Genomic DNA, 18,828 nt, shown 5'->3' with positions numbered 1-18,828 from the left:
CAACAACCCGTGAGAATGGAAAGGTAACTTGCTCAACATCACAAATTCTAAGAAACAAAATCCAAAGGCAAACCAAGATGTCACACTAAAGGAACTGTAATTCCTGCACACACACATAGCCATGTATCCTGGTAGTGATGGTGATGAGTCTTTGTTATGAAATAGAGATCAGAAGCTAATTGGAGAACTTGGGGGCCCTGTGTTTTTAGAAGCTTGGTTAAAATGATAATAAATATGTATATTAAAGTATATTTATTAACATCTATGTGGCATGACATCTGTAATACTATTTGTGGACTTGTGTATCTAAAAATATAAAATTATATAAGATATTAATGTAAAATAATTTAATAAGTATCTAAAATAATTTAAAAGATTTTAACTATTTATTCAATTAATAAATGCATAAATATCAATATATGAATATAGATATTTATTTGAAAGGCAGAGTTACAGAGAGAGAAGATAGGGAGATCTTCCATCTGCTCGTTCATTCCCCAAATGGCTGCAAAGGGCCAGTTATAATCTCTTTAAGGAAACAAAACATACAGTTTTTTAAAATGTTTATTTATTTATTTGAAAGGCAGAGCATTAGACAGAGAGGGAAAGAAAGCAAGAGGGTCTTCCATCTATTGGTTCACTCTCCAGATGGCCACAAGAGCCAAGGCTGGGCTAGGCCAAAGCCAGGAGCTGGAAATTCCATCCAGGTTTCCCACATGGGTGGCAGTGGCCCAAGAACTTGGACCATCACCCACTTCCTTCCCATGCATGTACATTAGTGGGAAGCTGGATTGGAGGTGGAGCCACTGGGACTCAAGACAGCACTCTGATATGACATACACTTTTGTGAAATGCTGACTATATTTTGAGAGTTCTAAGTGAAAGGTATGTGCATATGGGACTGGCATTGTGTCACTGGGGGTTAAACCACCATGTGCAACACTGGCATCCCATATGTGCACCGGTTTGAGTCCTGGCTGCTCCACTCCCAATCCAGCTCCCTGCTAATGTGCCTGGGAAAGCAGCAGAAGATGGCCTAAGTGTTTAGCCCCTGCCACCCTTGTGGGAGACCCAGAGAGAATTCCAGAGTTCTGACCTTGGACTGTCCCAGCCTAGGCTGTTGCAGCCATTTGAGGAGAGAACCAGCAGATGGATGATTTTTCTCTCTCTCTCTCTCACTCTCATTCTGTCTCTCTCTCCCTCCATCCTTCTTTCTGTGTTGCTCTCTGCTTTTAAAATAAATTTAAAAATCTTTTTTTAAAAAAGTGCATGTTTGGGGCAGATGTTTGGCCTAGTGGTTAAGATGCCAGTTAAGAGACCAGCATTGCAGCATAGCAGGTTAAGCCACCATCTGTGATGCTAGCATCCCATATGAGCACCAGTTCAATTCCCAGCTTCTCCAAATCTTATCTTTAGGCAAGCAGCAGAAGATGGCACAAGTACTTGGGCACCTGCTAACTATTTGGGAGACCTAGATGGAGTTTCTAGCCCCTGTCTTTGGCCTGGCCTGATCCTGGCCATTGTGGCCATTTGGAGAGTGAGCCAGTGTATGGAAGATCTGTCTCTGTCTCTGTCTCTCTGTAACTCTCCCTTTCAAATAAATAAAATATTTTGTTTTTAAAAAGAGAGAGATGCAAGTTAAGACACCTGCATTCTGCATCAGATTTCCTGGGTTTGAGTCTGGGCTCCAACTCCTGATTCTAGCTTCCTGCAAGTTCAGACCCCAGATGGAGTGATGCACATGATGACTCGAGTAGTTGGATCTTTTTCATCCATGTGGAGGATCCAGTTTAAGTTCCTGACTTCCAGCTCTGGTCCCAGTCCAGCCCTAGCCATTGTGGGCATTTGGGGAATGAACAGAAACTCTCTTTCTGTTATTCTCTCTATATACATTGGTCTATTTCTCTCCATCTCTCACAAAACTATTTTTTTTTTTTGAAGATTTATTTATGTATTTGTAGGGCAGAGTTACAGAGAGCAGAGACAGAGAGATCTTCCAGCCACTGGTTCATTCCCCAAATGGCCGCAAAGGCTGGAGCTACACCAATCCAAAGCCAGGAGCCAGGAGCTTCTTCCGGGTCTCCCATGAAGGTGCAGGGGCCCAAGGGCTTGGGCCATCTTCTACTGCTTTCCCAGGCCATAGCAGAGAGTTGGATAGGAAGTGGAGCAGCCTAGACTCAAACAGGCACCCATATGGGATGCTGGCACTGCAGACGGCGGCTTTACCCACTACGCCGCAGCGCCAGACTACAAAACTATTTTTGATACAATAATCCTTTCAAATTATTTGTACAAACACAACCATCAAACACACACACACACACACACACATTCTCTTATGCACACAATTTAGTGGAACTTCAATGCTGTCTGCCAGCTGTGGTTATAGATTATGATTCATGATTGTTTCTATTTGTGCTAAATCACAAGCTTTATTGAGTATTTATTAAATGTGAAAAACTATGGTAAACACTGGGAATTCAGAAAAAACACCCAGTCTTAACTCTGATGAGCTCATAGTCTGACTAGATAATTGTAAACACAGACAAATAATAGATGTGTACATATTAAAATAGAACTAGGGGCCAGCGGTGTAGCATAGCTGGTAAAGCCGTTGCCTGCAGTGCCAGCATCCCATATGGGCACCAGTTCGAGTACTAGATGCTCCACTTCCAATCCAGCTCTCTGCTATGGCCTGGGAAAGCAGTGGAAGATGGCCCAAGTCCTTGGGCCCTGCACCTATGTGGGAAGACTCAGAAGAAGCTCCTGGCTCCTGGCTTCAGATCAGTGCAGCTCCAACCATTGCGGCCAATTGGGGAGTGAACCAGCGGATGAAAGACCTCTCCCCTACCCCTCATTTGTAACTCTGACTTTCAAATAAATAAATCTTAAAAAAAAAAAAAAAATAGAACTAGCGAGGCCAGTGCTGTGGAGTAGTGGGTAAAGCCGCCGCCTGTAGTGCCAGCAACCCATATGGGTACTGGTTCAAGATCTGGCTGCTCCACTGCAGATCCAGCTCTCTGCAATGTCTTGGGAAAGCAGTAGAAGATGGCCCAGGTCCTTGGGCCCCTTCACCCATGTAGGAGACCCGGAAGATGCTCTTGGCTCCTGGCTTCGGATTGGCCCATCTCCAAGTGTCACAGCCATTTGGGGAGTAAGGCAGTGAATAGAAGACCTCTCTCCCTCTCTCTGCCTCTGCCTCTCTGTAGCTTTGCCTTTCAAATAAATCAACAAATATTAATAAAATAAAATAAAATAGAACTAGCTAGGGCCGGCATTGTAGCACAGCAGGTTAAGTCTCCACCTGAGATCCTGGCATCCCACATGGGTGCCTGTTTGGTCCTGGCTGCTCCACTGTTAATGCATGTGGGAAAGCAGCAGAAGATTGCAGACATGCTTACATCCCTGCCACCCACTTGAGACCCAGAAGGCGCTCCAGGCTCCTGGCTTTAGCCTGGTCCAGCCATGGCTCTTGTGGCCATTTGGGGAGTGAAGCAGCAGATGGAAAATCTCTCAATCTCTTTCTCTGTCTCTCCATTTTTCCTTGTCTGTAACTCTGCCTTTCAAGTGAATACTTTTTTTTTTTTTTTTTTTTTATTGACAGGCAGAGTGGACAGTGAGAGAGAGAGAGAGAGACAGAGAGAAAGGTCTTCCTTTTGCCATTGGTTCACCCTCCAATGGCTGCTGCGGCCGGCACACCACACTGATCTGAAGGCAGGAGCCAGGTACTTATCCTGGTCTCCCGTGGGGTGCAGGGCCCAAGGACTTGGGCCATCCTCCACTGCACTCCTGGGCCACAGCAGAGAGCTGGCCTGGAAGAGGGGCAACCGGGACAGAATCCGGCGCCCCGACCTGGACTAGAACCTGGGGTGCCGGCGCCGCTAGGCAGAGGATTAGCCTGTTGAGCTGCGGCACCGGCCTCAAGTTAATACATCTCTAAAGTAAATTTAACTATGGAAGAATTACTTTGAGGGCACAGAGAATGAAGTGTTTCCTCTTGATCTGGGTTTTGCAGGATGAGCAGATGTGATATTAGGGGAAGAAGAAGGGGTGAGAGCATCCTGGGCAGATGGAACCCAGCATGTGTGAGGCCAGAGCCGCTGACAAGGTTGGCTGCTGGGGAAGGCAGACCAGCAGAAAACAGCAAGTGTGCCGAAGGAAGCAGGGTCCAAAGGCCAGCCAAGGAAAAGATTAGCAAAGACCCTTATCGGGAAGGAAACACTCATAATTTGAAACAATTTTATTATGTAATGACTGTCTTTGAAATATTTTTCTAAAATATTACCTGAATGGGTAACTAGCCTTCCATTATATATCCCAATATGTAGAAGTTCCATAAAGTAAGTACTCAATCCTTTCTTCTAAAATATGTAGTTTCTAGGTTGCTGCTTATTTGTTTACTTTTACTACTGTAAACAGTGCTGCAACGGAAAATCTTTGCTCATGTCTATGGTCATTTTCAAAGTCAAAGAGTATGTAAACTTTTCAGCCTCTTTGCTACAGAGAGATAAATGTACCCTTCAGAGAGTTTGGAGAAATTTTCGTTGCTTAAATTTTTTCTATGCCAATTTTATGAACAGAAGTCATGTTTTATAATTTTTTTGTTTTTCCTTTATTTCTAATGATGTTAAACATTTATTTACTAAGGATATTAACTCCCTCTCCATAAGTATTATGTAAATACTTTTTCTTTGAAATTTTAAAAAAGATTTATTTATTTATTTGAAAGTCAGAGTTACACAGAGAGAGAAGCAGAGTAAGAGAGAGAGAGAGAGAGAGAGAGGTCTTCCGTCTGCTGGTTCACTCCCCAATTGGCCTCAACAGCTGGAGCTGCATTGATCCGAAGCCAAGAGCCAGGAGCTCCTCTGGGTCTTCCCACATAGGTGCAGGGACCCAAGGACTTGGGCTATCTTCCACTGCTTTCCCAGGCCATAGCAGAGAGCTGGATTGGAAGTGGAGCAGCTGGGACTCGAATCAGTGCCCACATGGGATGCTGGCACTGCAGGCGGCAGCTTTACCCACTATGTCACAGTGCCAGCCTTTCTTTGAATTTTTTTTCTCTTCATACAATGTGTGTTTTCTTTACTGTATTATAATAGTATGATTTTAAAAAAAGATATACATTTATTTGTTTGGAAGTCAGAGTGACAGAGTGAGAGAGAGAGAGAGACAGTGACAGAGAGATTCTGAGAGAGAGAGAGAGAGAGAGAGAGAAACTAGGAACTTCATCCGGGTCTCCCATAGGAGTGGCAGGGACTCATCATCAACTTCTTCCCAGGCACAATAGCAGGGAGATGGATCAGAAGTGGAGCAACCAGGTCTCCAACTGGCACTCTGATACCAAATGCCAGCAGCTTAACTTGCTGTGTCACAAAACCCACCTCAGGGGCATGAATTTTAATATAAAGAAGTTTCACAAATTATTTGTATTTCAATCTTTTTCCTTTTTCATTCTCCTGTGGATATCAGTCTTCAGGAACATCTTCCCCAAAGCAAAAGGTCTATCAATATTCAGGACTTTTAGTTCAGAGCAAAGAGATGTAGACTTCAGCCTGAAGGCAATGGAAACCATTAGGGCCTTTGTTTGTTTGTTTGTTTTTAAAGATTTATTCATTTATCTGAAAGGCAGAGTTACAGAGAGGCAATGGCAAAGAGAGACAGAGAGAGAAGTTTTCCATCTGCTGATTCACTCATCAGATGGTTGCAACAGTCAGAGCTGGGCTGATCTGTAGCTAGGAGCCAGGAGCTTCTTCTGGGTCTCTCATGTAGGTGCAGGGGCTCAAAGACATGGGCATCTTCCACTCCTTTCTTAGGCCATAGCAGAGACCTGGATTGGAAGAGGAGCAGCCAGGACTTGAACTGGCACCCATTTGGGATGTCAGCACTATAGGTGGTGGCCCTACCCACTATGACACAGCACTAGCCCCATAAATAAATCTTAAAAAAAAAAAAAAAAGAAAGAAAGAAAGAAAGAGAGATGGAGTAGCTAAGGATGATTCCAGTGTCAACATCTAGAAGGATATAGTTGCTGTTTATTGGGATGGAAAAGGCTGCTATTAGATTTGTAGGCAGAGACAGAGAGTAGTAAGTTGGAGAAAAGAGTCAGTGGGCCAGACATTTGATTTGAGAGTCAGTAGCACATAATGGAAATCTAAAAATTTTTTCTTTTCTTTTTCTAAAAAAAATTATTTCTTTTAGAGATAGACAGAGAGATAGTATTTATTAATTTTTAAAGTTCTTTTTTAATTTGTATGTTTCTTTTAGAGACAGAGAGTGAGACACAAAGACACAGAAATAGAGAGAACTTCCATCTGCCTGTTTGCTCTCCAAATGTTTGCAATGGCCAGTACTGGACCAGGTGGAAGCCAGGAGCCAGAAATTTGATTCAGGTGTCCCATATAGCAGCAGGTACCCAACTTGAGCCATCACCGCTGCTTCTCAGTTTTCACACAAGCAGGAAGCTGGAGTCAGGAGCTGGAGTTGGGCACCATACTTAGGCACTCTAATGTGGGACGTAGCTCCTAACCGCATCTCAACTACTAGGCTGAATGCCCACCCCAAGTTTATATTTAAATAATGGGAATGTTTGGTATCAGCTATGGAGTAAAGATAGAGAAAGGAGGTCTAAGAATTGAGGTTGTAGATTGAAAAGGAATAGCTGATGAAGTAAAAGGAAAACCAAGATGGAATGTGGAGTACTAAAAGTAAAGTGAAAAAATTTTGTGAAATATTTCTCATAGATAAGTCAGAAGATACTAAAACTGGCCAAAATATATAACAATATGGAGATGACTAGCAACCTTACAAAAATAGTTTGGTGAAATGGTGTGGAGGAAGTCTGAATGGAGTGGGTTTACCAGAGTTTCCAGAGAACCAGAATTGGATGTAGAAAGTACAGTATAGACAACTCTTCAGAGGAATTTTTCTGTAATTGGTGTAAAAGAGGGTATTATAAAAGGAGGGAATATATATACTCTAACAGAAATGGCCCAGTACTTAAGTAAAATATGTGATTTTTGGGAAGGCAAGACCAAGAATAAGCATTTATGAGAGAGAGAGAAAGAGAGAGATTTCAAGATTGATGAAACTTACTTGTAAGTACGGCATGAAATCAAGTGCCTGAGTGGAGGGCTTAGCCTCACATAAAAGTGTGTACAATTCATCCATAATAAGAGGATAAGAAGCATTGTTCAGCATATGAGTATGGGCAGAGTAATAGCAATGGTGATGGGAATATGTGGAAGCTCTCTTTTAATTGCATCTTTTTTTTCAGGGCCATCAATTGTGAATGAAGAAATCCAAGGAATATTCAAAAAGAAAGAGGTTGTTGATTGTCTTGGAGGGCTGAAAGAATGAATTGATTAGGGAGACAGAGTAGGACTACAACACCCCAACCACAAAGACCTGTTTGAAATTATTGGCCCCCAATACTCAGACCTCCTAGCATTGTTCTCCAGGTATGCATTGCATGGGAGCATGCTTAGAGTGGATAAAAAAACTAGATGTAATCAAAATTTAGTTTCTTCCAGGTGAATATGGCAGAAGGAGAGAGGGAGAAATTGATGCATATGTAAGGCAGTGGTTATAACACAATAATATTACACAGAATCCAAGCTGAGTTAAAGAGGAAGAAGGACATGAGATAGAGCAGGGACAGTGAGAAGCTTGTAGAGCTATTGGATTAAAGGCTTCAGTGGGGTTGAAAAGTTATTAGAAATGGGGTAATAGAGAAAGTCAGTTGGAAAGATGAGAAGTGATGATCAGAGAATTAATTCTTGATTCTAAAGACATAGAATGCCTTATCAATATTGGCATGTCCTGGGGTAAGACCATATGACCATGGAGTGAAAAGTGGATATCAGAGGGAAGGTGGGGGACAAGGTCACTGGCAGTTAGCAGAGCTATTAGCTATCTGGATTTTCAAAGGTAAGAATTGGGAAGGACATGTGGCATAGCTGATTAAGCTGCCACTTGAAACAACCATATTCCACATCAGAGTGTCTGGGATCAAGACCAGCCTTGCTTTTGGTCCAGCTTCTTGCTAATGGACACCCTGGGATGAAGCAGGTACTTGGGTCCCTGCCACCCAGTGGGAGATGTGGATGGAGTTTCCAGCTCCTGGCTTTAGCCTGGCCTAGTCCTGACTCTTGTGGACATTAAGAGAGTGATCCTGTGGATGGAAGATCTCTCTTTCTCTCTCTGTCTCTCAATCTCTATCACTTTACTTTTCAAATAAATCTAAATAAATAAACTGAAAAAGCAAGAATTATAACAAAGATATTGCTGGGCAAGAAGGAAGTAATGTTCTTAAGGTCTTCAAGCAATGTAGATGACTCCAACAAGGAGAATATTTGGTTGCACTAGTAAGACTTTCAAAGGACTTGGGTTTTTTAGGGGAAGAGGTATGGACAAGGGTCAAGAGGTAGCAGTTACAAGCAAAGACGAAGCTCATCCAGGATCCAAGTCAGGAGGAGCTGCTGGGAGACAAACAGCGACCATCTGAGAAGGCTTTCAGAGACAACTACAGTTGTCTCTCTTTTTGCATAGTTTCCTAGTAAATACAAATACTGCCTTTCCCAAAGCACTCTTCACTGTTGTGCCAAGTGACAGGTGATACTGTACTAGGATTTGTAACAGTAAAAATGTTGCAGAGATTTTAAAAAGTAAGCTTTAAAATGTAGTATCATAAAATGTTTTCTTTCCTTAATCACAAACATAATTCTTTGAAATGTGTTTACTTTTTATGCACATTGGAGAAATTGTCATGTAATGGAGTTTGGGCTTTGAGATTGGAACTCTAACTCAAGTCACAGCAAAGACACTTAATTCACTGAACAAATAGTTTTTGAACAGCAATCTGTCAGGTACTACAAAGGTGCTGGAGATTCTAAGTTTAAAAATGGTGACACAACCACATCTCTGTGCTCATGGAACTTACTTTCAAGTGACAGATGAGTATTAATGAGCAAACAGGTAAGTATAAATTCTGTCAGATAATGATAAATACAATCAGGGATATAATTTAGAGTAAGGTAAGAGGAACAGAGAGTATGGGACATTGTTATTTTATAGTCTATGCTTGCTTTCTAGGGTTGCTGTAATAAAGAATCACAAATTAACTGACTTAACAATGGAAAACTATTGTTGCACAATTCTCTAGTCTAGATGTCCAGGATTAAGGCATCAACAGTGTGGGTTCCTTCTTAGGGCTTGAGAGACAATCCTGCTCACATTTTTTCCTTAGCTTCTGGTGGTTGGCAAATTTTGGTGTCCCTTGGCTCAGAGAGGTATCCCCACTGTCTCTGCTTTCATGTTCACATGGCATTCTCCATGTGCGCATGTCTGTATCAATATTCCTCCCTTTTATAAGAGCCCTGATCTTATTGCATTAGAAGCCCAAAAGAGTTCACTATTTGTACTTATAAATAACTTCAAGAATATTTTTGCATCAAAATATTTGTCTTTTAATTCCATCCTCTATGAATATTTTGAAATATCCTCACATGACCTCATCTTAACTAATTATATCTGCAAGAACCCTACTGCTCCAAATATGGTCACACTCAGGTACTGGGAGTTAAGATTTCAATAAACAAATTGGGAGGACTGGACACAATTCACTCCACAGCACAGGGTAATCCAGGAGGTCTCACTCAGACTGGCACATAGGCCCAAAGAAAGTAAGGAAAAGTTCAGGTTGGTACCTGAGGGAAAGAATGGTCTAAGTACAAAGGACCTGAGATTAGAATAGGCCTGGGTTGCTCAGGAAATAGACACAAGGCTCATGTGGCTACAGATGGTGAGCTGAGGGATCATAGGAGTCAAGGGCAGAAATGGAGACTGGATTACAGAGCTCATAGACCATCAAAAGGCCTGACCCCCTCTGAGTGAGAGAGGAAGACACAGGAAGATGTGGAGTGCAGGCTGTCTGCTCAGTTGCAAGCTAACTATGCAGAACATTAGTTGAAGAATGTATACCAGTTAGAGACTTTTGCTATCAGGCAGGTGAAAGAAGGTGGTGACTTGAAAAAGAGATAGTAGTAGTAGATATAGTTATTGGATTCTGTAGAACCAACAGAACTAAACAATGGATCAAATATAGCACATGAGAGCAAGCAAGCAATGAATATTTCTGTGTTTTGTTTTCTTGTTTTATTTTGTTTTGTTTTCCTCCTGAGCATCTCAGAGTTAGGAAAAGCTATATCAGAGCAGTTGCTTCGGCAGAGAAAGATTAACAGGAGTTCAGCTCGGCACATGGTAAGATTGAAACGTGTAGCTATCCAGGTGGAGGTAGACGCAGCTAGCACTAGGCCTTAGGCCTTAGGGTGGAGACTGAAGACAGCACTATATGTTTCAGAGTGATCAGAATACAGATTTCTATTGAAAGCCTTGGAACTGTATGAGATCAACGATGCAATGGGTACAGACAAGAAAATGGGGGACCAGACTTTAGAGGTCTGGAAAATGAGGAGACCGCCAGTGAAGGAGACAAAGAGGAAGCACCCAGTGAGGTAAGAAGACAACTGAGATGCAAGGCAATCCACAAGGCCAACGAAAGGAGGGAATGATTTTTAAAAATGATGTTTGGACGTCAAGCCAAACGAGGACTGAGAGTTGATGCTTAGATGTAGCCACTTGGGGGTCCCTGGAAAGCTTGTTAGGAGCACCCAAGTGGACCGGGTAGAGCAAAGCCTGCATGGAGTGGTTTCCGTGGACAGGAAGAGGAATTGGAGATACTGAGACTTTGCAGAAGATCTTGCTGGAAAGAGATGTAGAAGACTGTAACTCTAGCCAGGAGCCAAGGAGATGTATGGTAAAGGAAGATTTTGTGTTGTTTTTAAAGTGGGCATATTTGCATGGAGATCTATCACAAAGGGGCAACCGATGAGATCTAAGAAAAGCTAGAACAAATCTCATGAAGGCTGTCTTCTCATCTGTAAAAAGTGATTTCCACCTCAGTAGAGCGGCTTAGAGAACGAGGAGAGATGATGATCAGGTCTGGGAAGGTGGTTTTCTGCTCTATTTGGGTAAAGCAGCAAGGGTTCTACCTATGTCTCTGGGAAACTGATGCAAAAAGGGAGCCCCTAAGTGGGATTCAGAACTCCCGCCAACACCCATGTGCAGATGGAGGGCTGCAGCAGCTGCAGGTCCTGTCATTAAGCCCTTCACAGGGCTCTCTTCCCTGGGAAGGATGGGCCCAGTCCTCATCCTGGACACTAGCAGGAGGATACTTCACGTGGAAGGTGGGATGAGACACGCCCAAAGAGTGACATCCAGCAGCCCACTTGGGACAGGGGTTGAAGTCTCAGTGGCCTTTCACACCCAGTGTGCTCCCTCAATGTGTCCCTCCTCACCCACAGGGAGCGGCTGGCAGAACAAAGGCTGTGTGAGCGTGGAGGCTGAAAGTGGGTGGGTGCCTTCCACCACGCCCAGGGAAGACTGCGTGGAATAGGAAATGTGTGTGCGGCATGAATGGAAGCAGCCGGAGTGAGGGTGGAGAGCGGCGGGGAGGGGCCGGACGGGCCCCAGCAGCCGGGGGCCTCCCGCGGGAACGTCTGCCCGTGATGCGGGAGCGCCGGCCGCGGAGCTCCTTGTCCCCACCCACCTCCCGAACTCCGGCGGCCAGTGGTGCTTATAGACATATTTCTGGGAGCTGTCCATGAGCTCATCGCTCTCCTGGCGGTGGAGGCAGCAGCAGCGAGGGAAGCAGCCTCCTTTCTCCTGGCGCCGCCGCTAGGAAAAGTCCGGCTGCTCGCACCTTCAGGCACACACGCGCGGAGCGCGGCACAGCCCCGCGGCCAAGGTCGCGCCAGACCCCGGCCCGCCATGGCCCGGAGTCTCCCCAGCGCGAGGTAGGTGCGCGCGGGAAGGGGCGAGGAGCTGAGGCCAGGACTCCCCACGGGCGAGCTGAGGGGGACGGCCGCCCCTTCCACTCTGAGGAGGAGCAGCCCCTGCAAGTCTGCGGGGTGCGTCGGCTGCGGAGCTTCCCGGCTGCTCTGGAAACGCGGGCCTCAGGCCCGGCGCCGAGAACACGGAGCGGACGCGGGAGACCCGGGCGTGACAGGAGGAAGAAACCCCAAGCCACAGGAAGATGGCTTCTCCCACCTCCCCGGCCCCGGAAGGCGGGGCCTCCACCCCGCTGAACCCGCCGCGGATTCGTCAGGTGGGTGCACAGAGTGTGGGGAGGGGCGCCCGCACCCCCATTGTCCTCGCCCCAAGGACGGGGACCTCGCCCCCTGTGCGGAGGCTGACAGTGGCGCGGGACCAATATAGCCTTGCCTGGCCGCGTCGCCTGGACCAGGACCATTCTCGAAATCTCTTTTTCTCAGTCTTATTTTCACACACACACACACCCTAGACAAACACACGTCTTCCCAAAGCACACATGTAACTTCTGCTCGCACACACACTCACACGCACCCGCAAACTCCTTCCCGCACCGCACAGAGGCGCACACCCAGCCGTCACATGACCCACTGCAGAGCTGCACCGTTACAAGGAACCCCGGACGCCCTCACAGGGAGAAAAGAGCGCCAGACCCAAATCCCCCGGGGGCCTAGACAGGGGTAGCGGAAAGTCTTCATTTCCCACCACAGGAGAGAAGGACCCTCGACTGAAGGTTGCTCATCCAACAACTGCAGCCCTGTGTTAGACATGAAGTGCTGGAAACCATGTGTCGCTGTTCCCCCGACGGCTGGGGAGACATAAACAGCTTCCCTCCACGCAGCCAAGGGGGACGCACAGTGCTGTGGCTGTTAGAAGCCCTGGTTTCTGTTTGTATGGTAATATTCAGGGAGTACTCCATCTGGTTGTGATCTATGATTTGGTGTCTACTAGGTTTTTCTTTTTTCTTTGCTACCATTGCCAAAAACTAGATCAACATGATTCCAGCTGCCAGAAGGGTGGCAATTGTCCGCTTGCCCGGTTCGGGGTAGTGTATGAGGGTGAGACTATGGGCCACCGACTGGAAGTAGGCAGCCTCTTAACCAAAGAACCTTGGATTCCTGTTTGGGTGTGGGGTATAACTGGCTGATAGATAATCTTGGAGCAGGGAGGGAATGCCCAAAGGAATGGACTTTTTCCTTGGCAGTGTGGGAATTCTGAACACCAGAGACTCCAGAATTTATGAAAACATGAAAATAAAATTTGGTTGACCCCGAACAAGGTCTTTGCCACATTGAATTTTGATATGCACAGATAATGTTATATTAAGGACACTCTGTTTACATGCATTTTTAATGTGATGCCTAAAAATTAATATGTACTTTTTAAAATACAGTCTGTGTCCCTAAGAAATTGCTAGGGTCTTAAATACTTATAGAACCCAGGAATCTAATTTTATGACAAAGCATTTTTAATTTCACTTGCAGCTATTTTTTTTTCTGAAGAATTGTGATAGACATCACTAAATCTGGATTTGTGGTAGTTAGGCATCTAAGAATGAAGGTGAACTTGCTACTTAGAATATATGAGGAATCTCACGCTAAGGAAAAAAATCATTTTTGTATCTTTTTGGCTAAGTATTTATGTATGTGTATATATATACACACACATTGAAGGAGTTAATTTTTTATGTTAGAATATATACACATAAAAGTCTTTTGAAATCTTGTCTTTACTCACTTTTATTCATATAAGAAACAGTATATATGAAAATAGTTACTAGGAAACATTTCCATTAAAAGGTCATTGTTGTTTTGCAGAGTAGACACTCCATTTAGGGGGCTTCATAAGTAAAAGCTGTGTAAAATAATATACTGCTGCAACATCCAAGTAGTTGGCTGGTGTCCTCTGCACAGGCTTTCATTTATAGGACCCTCCAGAATCACTCTGTTAGAGACTGGTGCATTAATTTGCATAGGGTGTAGAAATAGGTTGCTGGAATTTTTGGTCATTCCAGTCTACTTGATTCATCTAGTCAGGTGGAAAGGAAGAACTGACAGCCTCTGGCTGCAGAGTTACTGTTCGCCTGCAAATGATTTTGAGCAAATTAGAAATCGAAAAACAGAAGGGATAGCCATGGTATCCTGCTAAGTGGTGAAATGTTTTAGGCCCTAAACACATTGTATTTTAACTGTGTCACTGCTTCCTCTGGTGTGTTTCTCCATGTTTTTTTTTTTTTTTTAGGATTTATTTTCCATGTTTTTTAATAATGCTTTTTCTAATCAATTATGCATTGGATCAGAATTAAATTAAAATCTGAATTATTTTCCTCTTTCTCAACCATGGTTGAGAGAGGATAATTAACAGTAGTCCAAAGACATCAGAGATTTTAAAGATATTACATAAATTTAAGTAACAAATTCACAGGTCATAGTTTTAATTATATAATGGAAATTTAGAAATAAAATATTTTAGAAACACTTTTGAAGCATATAACTGGTGAATCAGTGTATTTAGCTACTAATTTCAATGAAAATATGCTGTGTGCAGATTCATTCATCCAATAAGCATTTATTCAGCATAAGCGGTGTTTTGTGTCCTAAAAATAGAGAAATGGAGAAGACAAAAATCTTAACCATTATCAGCCCTATGTCTGTTTTTTAATTAATACAAGCATCAAACTATTTGAGATTTGAATTGCTTATAGCGTTCTTTCCACATTATTTAGACAAATTGTTAGTTCTCAGCTTTTTTGTTTTAATCATTCCTCTAATAATGAGCCTAAAGTATATCTAAATTTACATATACCTAAAATGTTACACTATGTGTCTGAATTCATGTTTGCATCTATTTTCTGTATTTCTGGGTTTTTTTTAGACTTAATGCTATTAGAATTATGTATCATAAAATATATATATTTACAACTTGATCTATAGGACAAAGCTTATAGAAAATATTGATGTAGCTTAAAATATCTAAAATACTCCTGTATATTCATGCAGTATAATTAAAAATCTAGGTTTCAAAAAATCAGATTGAGAAAAACTGATGTTCAACTTCATTCTTTTAAGGCACAGAAAAATTTATCAATATTTTGTCTTCTTAGACTTTGAAGACATTAGGTATTTCTGGATTTTCCCTTTTTAGAGAAAAGGGGTACCTTATTTTATATTCAGGATAACAAAGGTATAGAATTTTCATCTACTTTTTCAAACGTGTAAGTGAAATTAGTATCAAGACAGATTTCCTAGATATAAACCCATGTTTAGTCTTTATCATTATTTTAAATGATTTATTTGTTTTATTTTATTTGAAAGGCAGAGTTTCAAAGAGAGACAGGGAAAGAGACAGAGAGATCTTCCATCCACTGGTTCATTCCCCAAATGCAATGGCCATGTTTAGATCAGGCCAAACCCAGGAGCCTGAAACTTCGTCCAGATATCCCCCGTGGATGGCAGCGACATAAGTACTGGGCCATCTTCTGCTGCTTTTCCAGGTGTGTTAGTAGGGAGCTGGATCTGAAACAAAGCAGCTGGGACTCAAACTGGTGCTCCCAAGTAGGATGCATCACAAAGCAACAATTAACCCATTGTGCCCCAACACGGGTCCCCATTCATTTTTTTTTAACTTTGTAACATAAAAGATTAAGATGATAGTTTTGTAACTGAGTTTTAAAGATAATTTGTCTATATGTTAATACATATTAAGAGACTCATACTATTCCTGTGGCCATTACCAGAGACTTTAAATCAGTTACATAGATGAGTATTTCCTGAGATCTAGAAGTAATAAGATGCATTGCTAGCATCTTTCTGGCCTGTATTATTTTTTTAATGAGTTCTTCTGGGAGTTTGTATGCATTGATTGCTGTGAGACTTGGAAGAGCAAGAGACATCTATCATCAGTGCCAGTAAGATTTATTGTCTTTCTCTTGTTTCCTGATCAATTCTTTCCTGAATCTCCGGGTATTGGTGTAATTTCATTACATTCACTTGGGCTCATTCTTTCTTTGCTATAAAAAAAACTTAGAAAGTCTCATACAGGAAATACAGGAATATGGAATAATTAGCCAGGCATGGTACAGAGTTAGGCTTACTTTTCACAACAATCCTATGAAGAAAATACTGCCCTTCCCATTTTCCAGCTGAGAAAATGTGAGATTAGAGAAACTAAGCTGTCCACTCAAGTTCATAGCCAATAAGTTGTAACTCAAGGAACTAAAAGTTGGCTTTAATGGTGCTGTATTTCACAATTACTATCTTCCTTTTCTGATTTTCGGGCATTGTGACTTTTTGTCGTTTTAAGGTTTATTTGTTTGAAAGAGTGACAGGGGCAAAGGAGAGATTAAGAGAGAAAGACAAAGATTGAGATTCCACCTGTTGGTTTACTCCTCAAATGTGCAACACCCAGGGCTGGGCCAGGTCAAAGCCAGTAACCTGGAACTCCTTTGGGTCTCCCTTGAGTATGGCAGACACTAGTACTTGGGCCATCATCTGCTACCTTGGAAGTAGAGTAGCAGGGCATTGAACTGGCACCTTGTTATGGATGCTGGTGTGGCAAATGATGGCTTAATCCTGCTGTGCTACACTGCTTGCCCTTGTTGCTATTTAAGAGAACTTCTAGCATTCTGGCTATTCCTGTCCAGTCTATAACCATCCTCAAGGCGTTCTCCTTTGCCTTACCTTGCCTTAATCACAGCACTTACAGCAGAGGTGAGAACATTATCGTTACTGAAATCCATCATGTGAAAGTAACTTGAATTCCATTTCATTCTGTGTTCTCCAAAAGACTATTATGGCTGCTGAGAGGAGAGAGCAAGGTCTTAATGAACTTTTACTTCCCCTCGGACCACCTCAGTTATTCCTGCTGTTGCCACCATGGTCCAGAGAAAAATAATTCGGAGAATTAGAATTGTGGGCTAATGGTGAATCTTCTTGAACACACAAAAAACAAAATAAAACAATAACCAAAACCACCCAAAAAGCCAACAAAACCATTAGGCTTAAATTTTCAAGTGTTTTATTTTATTTTATTAATTATTAATTTTAATTTAGCCGGCGCCGTGGCTCAATAGGCTAATCCTCCACCTTGCGGCGCCGGCACACCGGGTTCTAGTCCCGGTCAGGGCGCCGGCTTCTGTCCCGGTTGCCCCTCTTCCAGGCCAGCTCTCTGCTATGGCCAGGGAGTGCAGTGGAGGATGGCCCAGGTGCTTGGGCCCTGCACCCCATGGGAGACCAGGAAAAGCACCTGGATCCTGGCTCCTGCCATCAGATCAGCACGGTGCGCCGGCTGCAGCGGCGGCCATTGGAGGGTGAACCAACGGCAAAGGAAGACCTTTCTCTCTCTGTCTCTCTCTCTCACTGTCCACTCTGCCTGTCAAAAAAAAAAAAAAAAAAATTTAATCTTATCTATGCTTATTGTTATATATTGAATTTTCATGCCATGCCAAGTATTTGAATTACAGGAAAGGATAACTTAAAGAATGAGAAGATGGGAGAAAGAGGCAATAAATGAGTATAGTGATTATTGACTTTATTAGGTTACATTTTAAAATTTTTCTTTAACTTTAGATACAGTAAAATTTACTTTTTGTATAGTTTAATGAGTTGTGACAAATACTTCCAGCTGTATAACCATCATCACAGGTTAGGTAGGCAATAGTTTTATCTCCCTGAAGCATTCTATTTTGCTAGTCCTACGAAGTCCAACAGTTCTCCCACCTCCAACCCCTGCCAGCTACTGAGATCTGTTCTCTGTCCTTGTAATTTTGCCTGTCCCAGAATATCATATAATTGGAGTCATCCAGCATGTAACTGTTTGAAACTGATTTTCTTCAATAGCATAATGCCAGTAAAGTAAATCCAACTTCTTGCATGTGTCAACATTTTATGCCTTTTTATTACCAAGTTGCAGTATTCCATTATACAGGTGTAGCACTGTTTAGCCATTTAGCACATTTGAGTTGTTTTCAGATCATCGCAATTATGGATGAAGTTGCAATTAAACATTTGTGTATATATTTTTGTGTGAATATAACTTTTAATTTCTCTTTGGTGTACACCTAGAAATGGGATTGCTGGAGCATATGGTAAGTGTATGTTCAACAAACGTGAGATTGCCAAAGCATTTTACAACATGACTGTTGTTTTTATCTTCCTTCTAACAATGAGAGTTCTTTTTACTTTGCATATTTGTCAACATTTACATTGCCACTTTTTAATTTTAGTCATTCTAATAGGTCTACAGAAGTATCTCATTGTAGTTTTAATTTGCATTTCCCTAATAGCTAATGATATTGAACACTTTCCATGTGCTTATTTGCCATCATTATATTTTTTTTGTTAAAGTACACTTCCAAGTTTTTTGGCACATCTTTTATTTTATTTTTATTTAAATATTTATTTTATTTATTTGAAAAGTAGAGTGACAGAGAGAAAGAGATCTTCATCCATTGGTTCACTCCCCAAATGGCCACAATGGCAGCAGCTGGGCCAGGCTGAAGCCAGGACCCTGGAACTCCATCTGGATTTTACATGTGGGTGGCAGAATCCTAAATAATTAGAACATCTTATACTGATTTCCCAGGCACATTTATCAGGGAGCTGAATTGTAAGTGGAGCAGCCGGGACTTGAACCAGTGCTCTGATATGGGATACTGGCAGCATAGGTGATGGCTTAACCCACTGTGCCACTGTCCCAGCCTTTGCCCATCTTTTAAATTGTTTTTTTTTTTTTTTCTCTTACTGTTGCATTTAAAGAATTGTTTTTGTATTCTGAATACAAACTCTTTGTCAGATAAGTGATTTGAAAATATTCTCTATCCTCAGTTTCTTGTTTTTTCATCCTTTGCAGTAACTTTCTCAGAGTGAAGATGTTTTTAATCTTGATGAAGTCTAACTATCAGTTTTTTCTCTTAAAGATTGGGCTATTCTTGTTGTACCTAAG

At 42.4% G+C, this 18,828-nt stretch overlaps 1 protein-coding gene across 5 annotated transcripts in view; it reads left to right on the top strand.

The window, feature by feature from the left end:
• Nucleotides 1-11,661: 11,661 nt before the first annotated feature.
• The window catches only part of ANK2 (ankyrin 2), a 677,994-nt gene continuing 670,827 nt past the window's right edge, over nucleotides 11,662-18,828 (top strand). For all 5 annotated transcript variants that reach the window (XM_070047718.1, XM_070047717.1, XM_070047713.1 and 2 more), the window contains exon 1: nucleotides 11,662-12,163. In XM_070047718.1, the coding sequence (XP_069903819.1) occupies nucleotides 12,092-12,163 (72 nt within the window). In that variant the 5' untranslated portion in view covers nucleotides 11,662-12,091. The remainder of the gene's footprint in view (nucleotides 12,164-18,828) is intronic.

This window comes from Oryctolagus cuniculus, chromosome 8, assembly GCF_964237555.1.
Source record: "Oryctolagus cuniculus chromosome 8, mOryCun1.1, whole genome shotgun sequence".
NCBI classification, from domain to species: domain Eukaryota; kingdom Metazoa; phylum Chordata; class Mammalia; order Lagomorpha; family Leporidae; genus Oryctolagus; species Oryctolagus cuniculus.
This window is presented reverse-complemented; position numbering and strand designations above follow the sequence as displayed.